The following is a 12,505-nucleotide window of genomic DNA, read 5'->3' as shown; positions in this document are numbered from 1 at the left end:
AAAGCTTCTGCTACAGTAAATGTGTTATGGTGCAGCAGAATGAATATACAATAAGGGTCCCTGCGTATCAAACAAAAAGAGCAAACAGACCTTGAAAAATGAAAATATACTTGTAATGTACTCCTGAAAAGGACAAATATGACAATGAAAAATAGCACTGAAACTAAAACCGGTTGTTCCATAGCATTATTTTTAATTGCCCTAGTATTATTAATGTTTATTGTGCAGGTTGTAAATTACAAGTACATTTTCATATTGGTGGGTCTTTATGCCAATTGTGTTTAAAATGCCAGGGGTCTCTTTGCTCTTGGTGCAAGAAAGTAATACAGGTCACCCCTTTGGATTCATAGGATTCCTTATGAAATGGCTTTCCTACATGGATACCAATCCACTTCCTCCTGGACTCAGAAAAAGAAGGACACGTGACCAAGAAGAAAACCACCCCAAAGAAAATCTGACTCTTGCATAATCTGTCCATCCCGATTCTACCCAGTGAGGATTTCTGGGTAACACAAAAACTTGCAGATGTAAAATAATATCAGAGAGCCCTTTGGGCAGTAGAAAGGCCAGTCATTTAATTTGTGGAACAAGCTTCCATAAGCAGGAGCCTAATTCATCACATTGCATTCAGTGCATTCCTGAACAACAAAAACTTTCAGGTAACAAATGCTGCAGGTTCCTGGAGACATTGCTTTCCCCTGGAAACCAGTATGGTTGCTCTTCTAGAATTTATCACTACTAAAAGATTCTTCACATTTTCTTTTCTTTTTGCAGGAGCAGGGGTAGTTTATGATGGATGGAGAATTATTGCTATGGTGAAAAGACCTGACATTAGCCTTACAGGTCGAAATGTCATATATAGTAATATTATGCAAGTGAATAACAGGGACTTTTGCCTAAGCTTGTTCCCTGGCACAAATATCCCAGCAGGTGGCACCATCTTACCTTATCTAACTGTTCCATGCATGCATTGTGGACGACAATCTTACAAGCAGCACATTTTCTTCGAAGAGCTGATTTCTGAAATATATATAGTACCCATATGCTCATCAATATAGCAGGAGATAATACGGTGCAAACGTTTTTCTTGTTCTTCCACGCTCCCTCCCACTTTTCTTCTTGTCATGCATTCAAGATTTTCTGCTCCTGGTTGACAGTATGCAATTGGACAATGTGCTTTGTTGTCAAAATAATAAAACTTCTACCCTGTCTATTCGCTTCCAAATGCGACTTGCTCAGTAGATAGGCAAGAAACATGCGGGTTATAAATAAAAGCACTCATAAACATTGAATTGCCAAGAGGTTTGGAACGAATAGTAAAAGGTTTCAATTGGTGGTTAGAAAGCAGCTTACTCAAAGAGAGTATACAGGCAGGAGTAGCTTGGGAAACGGGATGGAGCAGCTACACTAGCTTTCCAACAGGTGGGTCTCTGTTGCTTAATAGGAGTGAGAAGGGAAGAGGCAAAGTGGTGGGGAAGTCAGTGCAGTGCAAATACATCAGCAGAGCCAATCTGGCATTCCTGCTGGTGTGTTTGCACTGTACTGGCATCAGTGGCGTAGCGTGGGTTGTCAGCACCCGGGGCAAGGCAAGTAATTTGCACCCCCTAACCCGGGGCAAGGCAAGTAATTTGCGCCCCCCCCCGCTGCACTGTCCCTCCCCCAGATAGTCCCTCGCTCTCTCTCCACACCGTACCGCACGCCTGGCACCCTCCCCTCCACAGTGGGCGGCGACCCGGCGGCTTGGATCGGATTCGCGCAGCCAGCACTGCAGTGAGAGAGAGTGAGTGAGCCAGGTAGGGGCAGAGAGCTGCGAGTGCGAGCGCCCCCCCCCCCGATGTTGCGCCCGGTGCGGCCGCCCCCCCCCTGCACCCCCCACGCTACGCCACTGACTGGCATCCCCACTCCCAAAACCACACCCACCTTCCCATCAGCTGGCATCTCGGGGGTTCAGTCTTACTGGCTGCTGATTCACCAGCATGTTCCTTGGAGAGAATGCCTTGTCAAAGCAGCCCCTTTCAGCCAGCAAGAGTGATTCCTGCACAGCTGGGTGCTGCTTCCCAGGCTTGTAATCCAAAGCATCATGTTGAAGGAGGTGGTGTTATACAAACAGTTTCCTACTGTATGTGCAGGGATCATGCAGATCATACATAAAACAATTGTGCCGTTATTCGTCTGTGCATTGAGTGAACACATACAGAAGGGAGCAGTGTCAATACAGCAGGCTTTGCCCTGTCCCCCAACTATACACATTCCCTGAATACTTAAATGGATGTACCCATCCATCCCTGAGTCTGTTCACACAGCTAGGGCCATATGAACACTGGGGTAGAAATTATGGGAGAAAAAGGAACACTTACAGAGAACTTGACCTGGCAGCTCTCCTCCCCCAGGTAGCACAGGTCCCCAGAAACGTTTGTCTCTAGCCAGAGATGTTCGCCATTCACTGCATTTTCCTGAGAAAATGAAAATGTTTTTTCATTCATTCAGTTAGCTACTCAGAGGGATGGGGAAAACCATTCTTCTGTATTGTCATTATCAGTAATGTTTAATAGCAAGAAGACCCAAGGTAAACATTTAAGGAGCCGCCTTCAAATTATAGACCAGATTCTCCCTGATACAGGGTTTTACAAAGCAAACCTATGCATGCTTACCTGGAGTAAGCCCTCTTGGACTCAATGGTTCTTTGAAAAGCATATTAAAATAGAGGCGTCTCCCTTACATTATCAAGATCAGCTGTAAGTCTGATGCAGTTTGTGGATTCTTTGATATTTGCTTGATCATTTATTACATTTTTCAATCTGCTTCTCAAAATGCAAAAAAGCTGCAGTGACAACCAAAAAGCACATCTTTTAACAAAAATATAAAACATTCAAGACACATTGAAAGCCATATCCCATCCACAAGGGTGAAAACTATGTTCTGTGCACAAGGTTCGTGTTTGGAATTTAAAGGTAAAGGTAAACGGACCCCTGACCATTAGATCCAGTCGTGGCTGATTCTGGGGTTGCGGTGCTCATCTCACTTTATTGGCTGAGGGAGCCGGCGTACAGCTTCCGGGTCATGTGGCCAGCATGACTAAGCTGCTTCTGGTGAACCAGAGCAGCACATGGAAACACCATTTACCTTCCTGCCAGAATGGTACCCATTTATCTACTTGCACTTTGACATGCTTTCAAACTGCTAGGTTGGCAGGAGCAGGGACCGAGCAATGGGAGCTCACCCCATGGCGGGGATTCGAACCGCCAACCTTCTGATCAGCAGGTCCTAGGCTCTGTGGTTTAACTCACAGCACCACCTGCGTCCCGTCTGGACTTTACCAGTGTGGAAAAAGCCCAGTGTTCTTTTATTTAACACATTCCCCACTTCTCTTCATGAAGCATAACTTTAGAACTATCAACAGATAGTTCCCTCTGCCCAACATTCTTTGACACATTCATATTACATATTTCAATTTCTCAAAGGTTTTCTTCCCCGCTAAACAGAATTTCATTTTCCCACTTCATTCTCAGGGCACCACGGAGTATCTTTAGGATTGTTCTGTGTGTGAAGTTAAGTTTACTTCTTGTTGCCAGGTGGCCAGGGGCAACATGTGCTTTTTTCTTGCCAGTAAATATTTCTTCTGCACTTTGCAGCCATGATGCATCATGATGTCTTCCTCCAGGCTTTAATTGAAGCATAGACACCTGTGAAGGCTGCCGAGCCTTTGGGTAAGATGGTGTGTTGAATGAATGAAAGAAGATTCACAAACACCCCTTTGAGCACATCAAAGATCAGTAAGGTAATTGTGACAAAAATCCTGCACCCATCTATGAGAATTTCACCCAACCTTTTATTCACTTTGATTATGTTTGAATGCAATTGCTTTCCTCATCAATTGATGGAAAATAATAATAGAAGAAGAAGAAGAAGAAGAAGAAGAAGAAGAAGAAGGGGAGGGGGGGAGGAGGAGGGGAGATTTTTCAGCACAACACTAGTATATGTATATATATATATATATATATATATATATATACATCAATCATTCCAGCATTCATGGGCTCACTTTCTGTTTGTCCCACTCTGCGTCCCATAAGGCCCAGAGAGCATCATTGCCTGTCCTGCTCAAACAGAAGGAAGACACCAACCAACTGTGCTAGTCATAAGGAATGTATCAAATATGTCTACTAGTTTTTATCTGATAACTGTCCATTACTTGCTTTTAGGACCCCAAAAACCACCATTTATAATAAAACTCAAGAGAAAAGAGACATTTTTGTTCAAACTTTCCCATCTTCGCAGACCCAAAAGGCAGATCGGAAAGCATGAAATGCCAAAACCATGTATAAAATCTGAATGTAGGGTTGAATTCATGGGTAGACATTATTTGCCAAAGGCATTACATGGTACTTTTTTGAAATGTGCTATGGGGATTGCTAATGGTCAGAAGCAGTTAAGGCTTTTGTTCTTCACATCTGACAGGTGGCGCCTCCAGCAAGTCTGTGCTTCAAGATTTTTGTGTGCATCTATAGACTGGCCTTCCCCACCTTGGTGCCCTCCAGACATTTTGGACCATCCTTGCTAGAACGTTTAGAGTTTTAGTCCCAAACATCTGGAAAGCATCAGGCTAGAGAAGGATGATCTATAGATGGTGGCTTCTGGATTTCTTTTGGCTGATGAGGGAGAAGGTGCCTACACTGTGTCTCTGAAAAACATTCCATGGTCACCTGAGCTTTCTTTGGAACCTTGGTCCCAGGGTATGGTCTGAAGGCACATGAAGCCACCACAAAGCCACCTGGAGTGGTTTAATGTCAGAATGGGTGACCACCTTGGAATTACATGTTCCCAGGTAGGTTCCAAGACTGGAGGGAAAGTGAGCTATAACTAACTAATATTAAGCTGAGGATATTTATTTTCAAACAATCACAACCCAGAATAATATTAATGCAGCTTAAAGGGGACTCCAGCTTCCTTCCTTCCATAATACCAGCTTAATTTCAAACAAAAAAATTCTGATGTTCTGCTTTAAGCAAAGAGAATCCAGAACTGCAACATGATACAAAATGCATTGATCACGCCTAATAGTTTGGCTTCTGTACTGCAAAAAAAAAGTCAGGAGCAATATTGTTGCTTTCCAACCAGATGGTGTCCAACAGCAGATTACTTTCAATTAACTGCACAGCTTTGTGTCTTTCTAAACCATTTTCAATATACTGATAGTTTCAGTGTGCTGAAGGAGGAATTTATCTTACTATAAAAGTAGCTCATTAAAGAAATGGAGCAGACAAGTGAGGAAAAGGACAAATTCTTACTCCATTTCAGCAAATCCTTTAACTTGCTCTGTGAAGTAGCTTTTTCCAAAACAACATTATTTAAACTATATATAGGGGGGGTGAGAAAAACGTATTGCAACCAGGCCATCAAATCTATAATTTAAAGAGAAGATTTAAAACAATATGTACTTTGAAAAGAGTCTATCTGCCTTTCCTTATTCTAGTGCGCATCATTTCCTCATTACATCCCTAGCTAGATTTTTTTCTAAAGGTAAGCATGGCCTATTTCGACAATCCAGTTGGGAAGACATCTCGTTTCTCTTCATGCAGACGTCCTTGAAAAGGTGAGAGCACTGGATTCTCAATTGCCCTTGTAAATTACACCACCATTCCCACGAGAGGAAACGTAAAAGGGTGCTTCGTCAAGAGCCTATTATGATGGTCCTCCGCAGTCAAATATAGCTTCCTAGGCCACTGAAGGTACAATTTAAATTGTGCTATTTTTTTCAGCCAACAGACCTATCAAGGCTTAAACTTTGAAACTGCCGTATTTCCTTATGTCCTGTCATGATCCCTGTGATCAGCCAAGAGTGACCTCTCAGTCAGAATATCCATTGTAATATTCACCTGAATGGCAAAGAAAGACAGCAGAGAGAGGCAAGTTTATCTTCACTACTTCCACCAATTGACATCCAGGAGGGATGTTACAGTTGCCCCCTATCTGAACAAGCTATATTCCCCAGATATATAGCTTTCTTCTTTAAAAACAGCCTCTAGTCCTTGTACAACCCAAGATTATGAAGCTGAGCCTGTGAGCAAGGTTCTCTTCATTCATTTCGGGATAAGCCAGACTGTTCCAGGCTTTTAACATTTATATTTATCTCCCCTTTCCTCCCAAGAGTTCAGTCTAGAACACCTCCCCATTCCCCATTTTATGCTAAGAGCAATGCTGCGAGGTAGGTCAGGTTGAGAGGTGGCAATGGGCCCAAGGGCACCCAGGGAGCTTCATAGTGGAGTGAAGATTTAAACACTGGTGTTCCAGGTCTTAGTTCAACACACTGTAACAATTACATCACACGGATGCTCTCTCTTTCTCTCATTTTAGTTAATAAATGAGGTCACAGCAATTACTGACATTTAGGAAAGCAGATCTACACAATTAGACAAAGGCAGTGTGTGCGCTCCCATTTATTTTGCATCAGTTCACTCTCACTGCTGGTATGGAAAACGGTGTGCAGTGGATGCTCAGGTTGATCCGTGAGGGATGCACGTTCACAACCCGCAGTGTCTGCAACCCACAGTGGCGCGTCTGCGCACGCACGGGTTGCAGTTTGGCGCTTCTGTGCATGCGCAAAACGCGACCGCCGAAACCCGGAAGTAACCCGTTCCGGTACTTCCGGGTTTCGGCAGTCCATAACTTGAAAAAATGCAACCTGAAGCGTCTGTAACCCGAGGTATGAGTGTACACACTATGTTAGACCCAATCCATATCCTGTATCTGTCCTGTAATTTATTATGAAGTACAGTGGTGCCCCGCAAGACGAATGCCTCGCAAGACGGAAAACCCGCTAGACGAAAGGGTTTTCCGTTTTGGAGGTGCTTCGCAAAACGAATTTCCTATGGGCTTGCTTCGCAAGACGAAAATGCCTTGCGATTCCTGGGGTTTTTTCCCTCCCCCCCCCCTTTTTCCCAAGCCGCTAAGCCACTTAACAGCTGATCCGCTAAGCCCGCTAAGCCGCTGATAGCGCTAATCCGCTAAGCTGCTAATGGGCTTGCTTCGCAAGACAAAAAAAACCGCAAGACGAAGAGACTCGCGGAACGAATTCTTTTCGTCTTGCGAGGCACCACTGTACTACTTTTTCATGCCTTTCTTGCTTTGATCTGAACAGAATAAAAGAATGACCTAACTGTGCTTTAAGCAGGTCAAATGCCATCCAACATTTTGGGAGAGCAAATTGGGCACACACCTTGCACCATCCCACCACTCCCGTCATTCGCCTGTTCACACCCACCTCCGATACCGCCCACCAGCTCACCCCATCCCTCAAGCACCTGTCTACTCCCTCCCTCACCGTCTCCCCTCCTGGCCACTTGCCAGTTGCCATTGCCCACCAACCCTTCACCTCTGCCACTGCCGCCTCGGCCAACACTATCTTGGCCTCGGGTGAAGCCACTGCAGCCTTGGGGGAGGCTGGCAAAGCTGGCACATCCTCAGGAGAAGCCAGTGTGGCCAGCCCAACCGACACCAACACCAGCTTCCAGAAGTGTTGTGACAGAAGGAGGAAGAAGAGTGGCAACGTGTGGGGACAGGTTAGGTCTGCTTCTGTTTTTTGGTCCCGCACCCTGGTGTGAGCCAACTGACCCACACCACAGGGCAGGATGTAAAAACGCCCATCTTTTGGTCCTGTGCTTTTGTCAGTCCAGGGTGTCCTGCTTAAAATGGGACAATATGTAATGTGTGAAAATTCAAAGGGAAGGATACAGGGACACACCCTTTGCCCACAGAAGACTATCGTTGGTTCGTTTTAAGTCTTCCTTGGTGGAGAAGTGATTGCCAATAGGGGGAAAAATTAGGTATCCAGGATCTTAGAGTAGCTGTGATTGGACAAAAGCTGCCCCTACCTGGCTCCCAAATGCAAAGGTATCAGCAAAGAAAGGAGACTAACTCACCTATTATACCCTGTCTACATAAAGAAGACATTCTAGAGGTTTCCTGCCACGCAACACTCTTGGCAGTCTTCAATCATTCAAACACCAACCTACAGTTATTTGAACTCTGTCTACTAGAAATGTCAACCAAGCTATGATTTGCACCAAGGACACAGCAGTATTAAATATCCAGAACAAAAAAGAAACACCTACACTCCATTCTAGTGCCATTCTGAGCTCCTTCACTGGGCCGTTGGTGATGGCAATGTTGAGGTTTTGAACAGGAGCCAAATGCTGAAGGCCGGATCTGGAAATTGCTTTCCTGCAAGAGGAAAAAAGAAGAAGGAAGCTATATAACTGAAGCTATCATTCCAGATTATTTCATTTTATCCTTATTAATCTATACATAGGAAACCAAGGAATGTACAGTTGAATAATTGGTTGTTCCACAAACAGTGTAGGGAATGACTCTTCCATGGATTCTGTGTGTCCTCCTTCTGGATAAGCATGCACAGGATTGCACTGCTCAACCCTTCCCATACATTAAATATCTGTGAATGGTGGTTGGGTGGGGGGTGGAGAGCTACTGGTGTACTAATGGATCTGTGATCTGGACCTGCTTCCATCCACTCTGGGAAAATCCCAGATCAATCCAAATTGGCCTGATTTGGTCTGGGATCTTTGATTTGCCCAAAGCCAGTGCACATCCCCTACAGACACAATAGCAGTGTTTCAGGGAAATGGAATAATGATTCATTTCATAACTACCATTCAGTAAAATAAAACATTCAATTAAAAGAAAAAACATTTCAGCCAAGAGCAAGAAACTAAAAATAGTTACAATAACCATGAGCAAACAATATAGCAATGAACAATATACAATGAACACTTATAACACAATGTGTGTTTTTAAATATAAAGATACACAGAGACACATCTTCTCTATTTTCTGCAATAGGCTTTAGCTAGGCTGATGTTCTGGCTCACCCACAATATGGACCTGAAACATTTTCTACTTCTCTTGGCTTAAAAGAGATAAATGTGACTTCCTGAAAATGCTACAAATGCTGTTGGGTGGAACGTCACCCAAAGGCACTTCCAACATAGCTAGGATGGAAAGCCAAACAATCCCAAGGCCAGTAACTGCAGCCTCAACCTCTAACCTCTCTTGTGGACATTCACCATGTTCACATTACTCATGCCAAGACTCTCTGTATCCCTGCACCCATCCTGTTCTAGTTATGTATTGCAATGATGCAAATGCCTATTGCCTGTTTCTTCTTCTCTTTCTGTACGTCTAACTCAGGGGTTGCCAACATGATACTCTGATGGTGCTGTTGGACTCCAACTCCTTTACAAGCCCCAGCCAACACAGCCGATGGTCCAGAATGATGGGAGTTGTAGTCCAACAACCTCTGGAAGGCAGGATGCTGGCTATTCTGTTCTAGAATATGTCATTGACAGTCTTGCACTGCTAGTGGAAGCCCATGCAAGGACTTCTACTAGTGCAACCAGGCTTCCCTCATCCTCACCCCACCATCCTCTACCTGCCCCCCCCCAAATGGGCTCAGTCAGGAGGGGAGAGCTTGTTCCATCAGGAAAGCAGAAAGCCTTGCGCTGATGGAGCTATCTCCTTAGGCCTGTGCTGAATCCCTTCCACTGTGCCCAAGCAGAATTAATGTGTACCTGATACGCACAGTACAAAATGCCCTTCTCTCCACTGTTGAAACAATTCTTTAAGTCCAACTGCGTAAGACAGATCCTTCGCTGTCTAATAACGTTGCCTTCCCATTACAATGGGTGGTTTTGAATTATCTTTTGGGTTGCAAGTAACTGGGAAATCAAGACGCAAGCTCTGAGATTGCACTCACCAAGAGAGGGCAGACAGAGCCAATTTATACATTATGAATTGGCCCTGAAATGTGCCACTAACACATGAGGAGTATACAGAGAGAGGTAGAAGTAATAGCAGCAGCTTCTGTGAGCAGAAATTCCCTGACCCTTCATGTGCACCATGCATGGAAGGGCTTTTCCATGTGCAGAACACTATGCGCACACCCAGAATGGACCAGCAAATGGTTACATGAACAGTTAATTTACAGTTAATTAACAGTTACCGTTAATTTTTGCACTTATTCAAACTGATTCTTCCTGTGTTCATTGGACCATTCTAAACAAGCAGGGGGAGAGGAAACCCACCCAACATATTTCTCTCCTCAGCGCTGGCCCAGGACAGTTTGCTGCCTGAAGCGGAGTCTAAAATGCATCCCCACCACCACCATGGCAAATTTTTTAAAACAAGGTCTGGGAACATTTTTCAGTCCAAAGGTTACATTGCCTCATGAGCAGCCTTTCAGAGCCCACACAGCACTCTCCTTCCAGGCAAACAAGACAGTTAAAGGACACTCTCCAGCCAGGTAAAAAGGAGTGTGCAGAATCAGGCCCGTGAGGGGTGTGACAGGAGTGTGTCCTAGGCTGAACCCTGTGGGCCAGGTGGCAAGGCCTGGGAGGCTACATTTGACTCCTAAATCTGAGATTTCCTAACCCTGCTTTAAAAGGTCTTGCCACACCCTACACCTTATATCTAACTTATGGGGCACAAAAGGTGATACAGGTGGTAGCCGTTTTAGGCATGTCCAATTGATGCTTGACCACTGACGCCCAGGTCCTTTGGGACCCAGAAGAGTGGGAATGGGGGCAGAAAGGGGTGGGGCAGGAGGTGAATAGGGTGGGATGGGGTGGGCTTATGCATGCCCTGTCAATGCGTGTAGGGGCCCAGAACAGAACCCCCTTACAAAATGGTCGCTGCCTGTATATAAATATATCTACAAATAAATAAACTCCCCCTTTTCTTTCATGGTGCCAACTGAAACAGATTTCATCCCTTTGTTGTGCAAAAGCCCGATCCTTCTCTTCTTTGCTTTCTTGTTTTGAACAACCAAGGACAACATACGTAATGTTTCTTAATGGGGATGTATGCCAATTCTATGATTCAATGACTCCCTCTCAGTTCCCTTTCTTTAAAATGGGGGGGGGGGCGAACACAGGTTTGCTGGACTCCAAGTCCCCTCATGCCTGATCATTGCTCATGCTGGCTAGGACCGATGGCATACCCTCCAATATTTCTCCCATGAAAACAGAGACGTCCCATTCCATAATAATAATGTTACTATTTACACCCCACAAATCTTACTGGGTTGCCCCAGCCACTCTGGGCAGCTTCCAACATATATAAAAACATAATAAAACTTTAAGGGGGGGAACCCTTCCCTAGACAGGATTGCCTTCAGACAGCTTCGGGGTTAGATAACTCCATACCATCCAACATTTCTCCAATGAAAATAGGGACATCCTAAGGAAAAGTGGGACATTCCAGGATCAAATCAGAAACCGGGATGGCTTCTCTAAATCAGGGAATTGTAAGGGTCTGATGGGAATTGTAGTCCACCATTATTCCCGGAGTTTATATAATTTGGTATTTGAATGGTTGGTATTAGGAATTGTATTATAATTTGGCATTGATATAATGAGGCTATTGTTGGATTATTGGAATATGAAAATTATTATTAAAAAAACCCACAACATAATTATTTCTGGAGAGGATCACGTTGGCTACCCTTGGTCTAGATTAAAACGTTAGCTGCCACTCTGACAAACAAGCAAACGAAAAGGCTAATAAGCAGTACTTCTGTCTTGGCAACAGAAAGCAATGCAGCAGAACTTGTGATTGACAAACAGAACCCCATTCCAACTGTATGTCATAAGGCCTAAGTATTCTAACAGTGCCTCCTCCCCGCCCCCCAAAGAAAAACAAGCAGGTTTTCTTTCACAATAGCATTCCAGTAATACAATAGCTATTTACAAATGGCCATCTGTCAGGGCTTTTTTAGCTGTGATTCCTGCTTTGCAGGGTCTTAGACTAGGTGGTCCTTGGGATCTCTTCCAATCCGACATTTCTATGAAATTGTATAAATCTCTCAAACTAGGTAGCACTAAAGGTCAGGAGTTCCAGGGCATGCACAAAAAGCCAGCTTGAGAGAGAAAGAGGCACTCGTTAAATAACACATTTCCAAATATATTTCTTTGCCACCTCATTATCATCCAGCTGGCTTTCTGTACTACAGTATGTCAGAGAAATGTCTGCTTTATTAGCAATGTTCTAGCACACCAGCCCATTAGAGACATCACCTTGCCAACAAAGGTCTGTATAGTAATGTATAGTAATAGTATAGTAGTGATGTATGGAAGTGAAAGCTGGACCATAAAGAAGGCTGATCGCCGAAGAATTGGTGCTTTTGAATTATGGTGCTGGAGGAGACTCTTGAGAGTCCCGTGGACTGCAAGAAGATCAAATGCATCCATTCTGAAGGAAATCAGCCCTGAGTGCTCACTGGAAGGACAGATCGTGAAGCTGAGGCTCCAATACTTTGGCCACCTCATGAGAAGAGAAGACTCCCTGGAAAAGACCCTGATGTTGGGAAAGATGGAGGGCACAAGGAGAAGGGGACGACAGAGGACGAGATGGTTGGATGGTGTTCTCGAAGCTACCAGCATGAGATTGACCAAACTGCGGGAGGCAGTGGAGGACAGAAGTGCCTGGTGTGCTC

At 44.4% G+C, this 12,505-nt stretch overlaps 1 protein-coding gene across 7 annotated transcripts in view; it reads right to left on the bottom strand.

The window, feature by feature from the left end:
- The window catches only part of DGKI (diacylglycerol kinase iota), a 247,838-nt gene that overhangs the window by 130,474 nt on the left and 104,859 nt on the right, over nt 1-12,505 (bottom strand). For all 7 annotated transcript variants that reach the window (XM_083401411.1, XM_083401415.1, XM_083401412.1 and 4 more), the window contains exons 2-4: nt 8,112-8,220; nt 2,358-2,453; nt 946-1,020 (exon numbers count right to left, since the gene is read on the bottom strand). In XM_083401411.1, the coding sequence (XP_083257537.1) occupies nt 946-1,020; nt 2,358-2,453; nt 8,112-8,220 (280 nt within the window). The remainder of the gene's footprint in view (nt 1-945; nt 1,021-2,357; nt 2,454-8,111; nt 8,221-12,505) is intronic.

This window comes from Podarcis tiliguerta (genome assembly GCF_965153285.1).
Source record: "Podarcis tiliguerta genome assembly, chromosome: 10".
Taxonomy (NCBI): Eukaryota; Metazoa; Chordata; class Lepidosauria; order Squamata; family Lacertidae; genus Podarcis; species Podarcis tiliguerta.
Note: the sequence above shows the minus strand (reverse complement) of the source record. Positions and strands in the feature narration are given on the sequence as shown.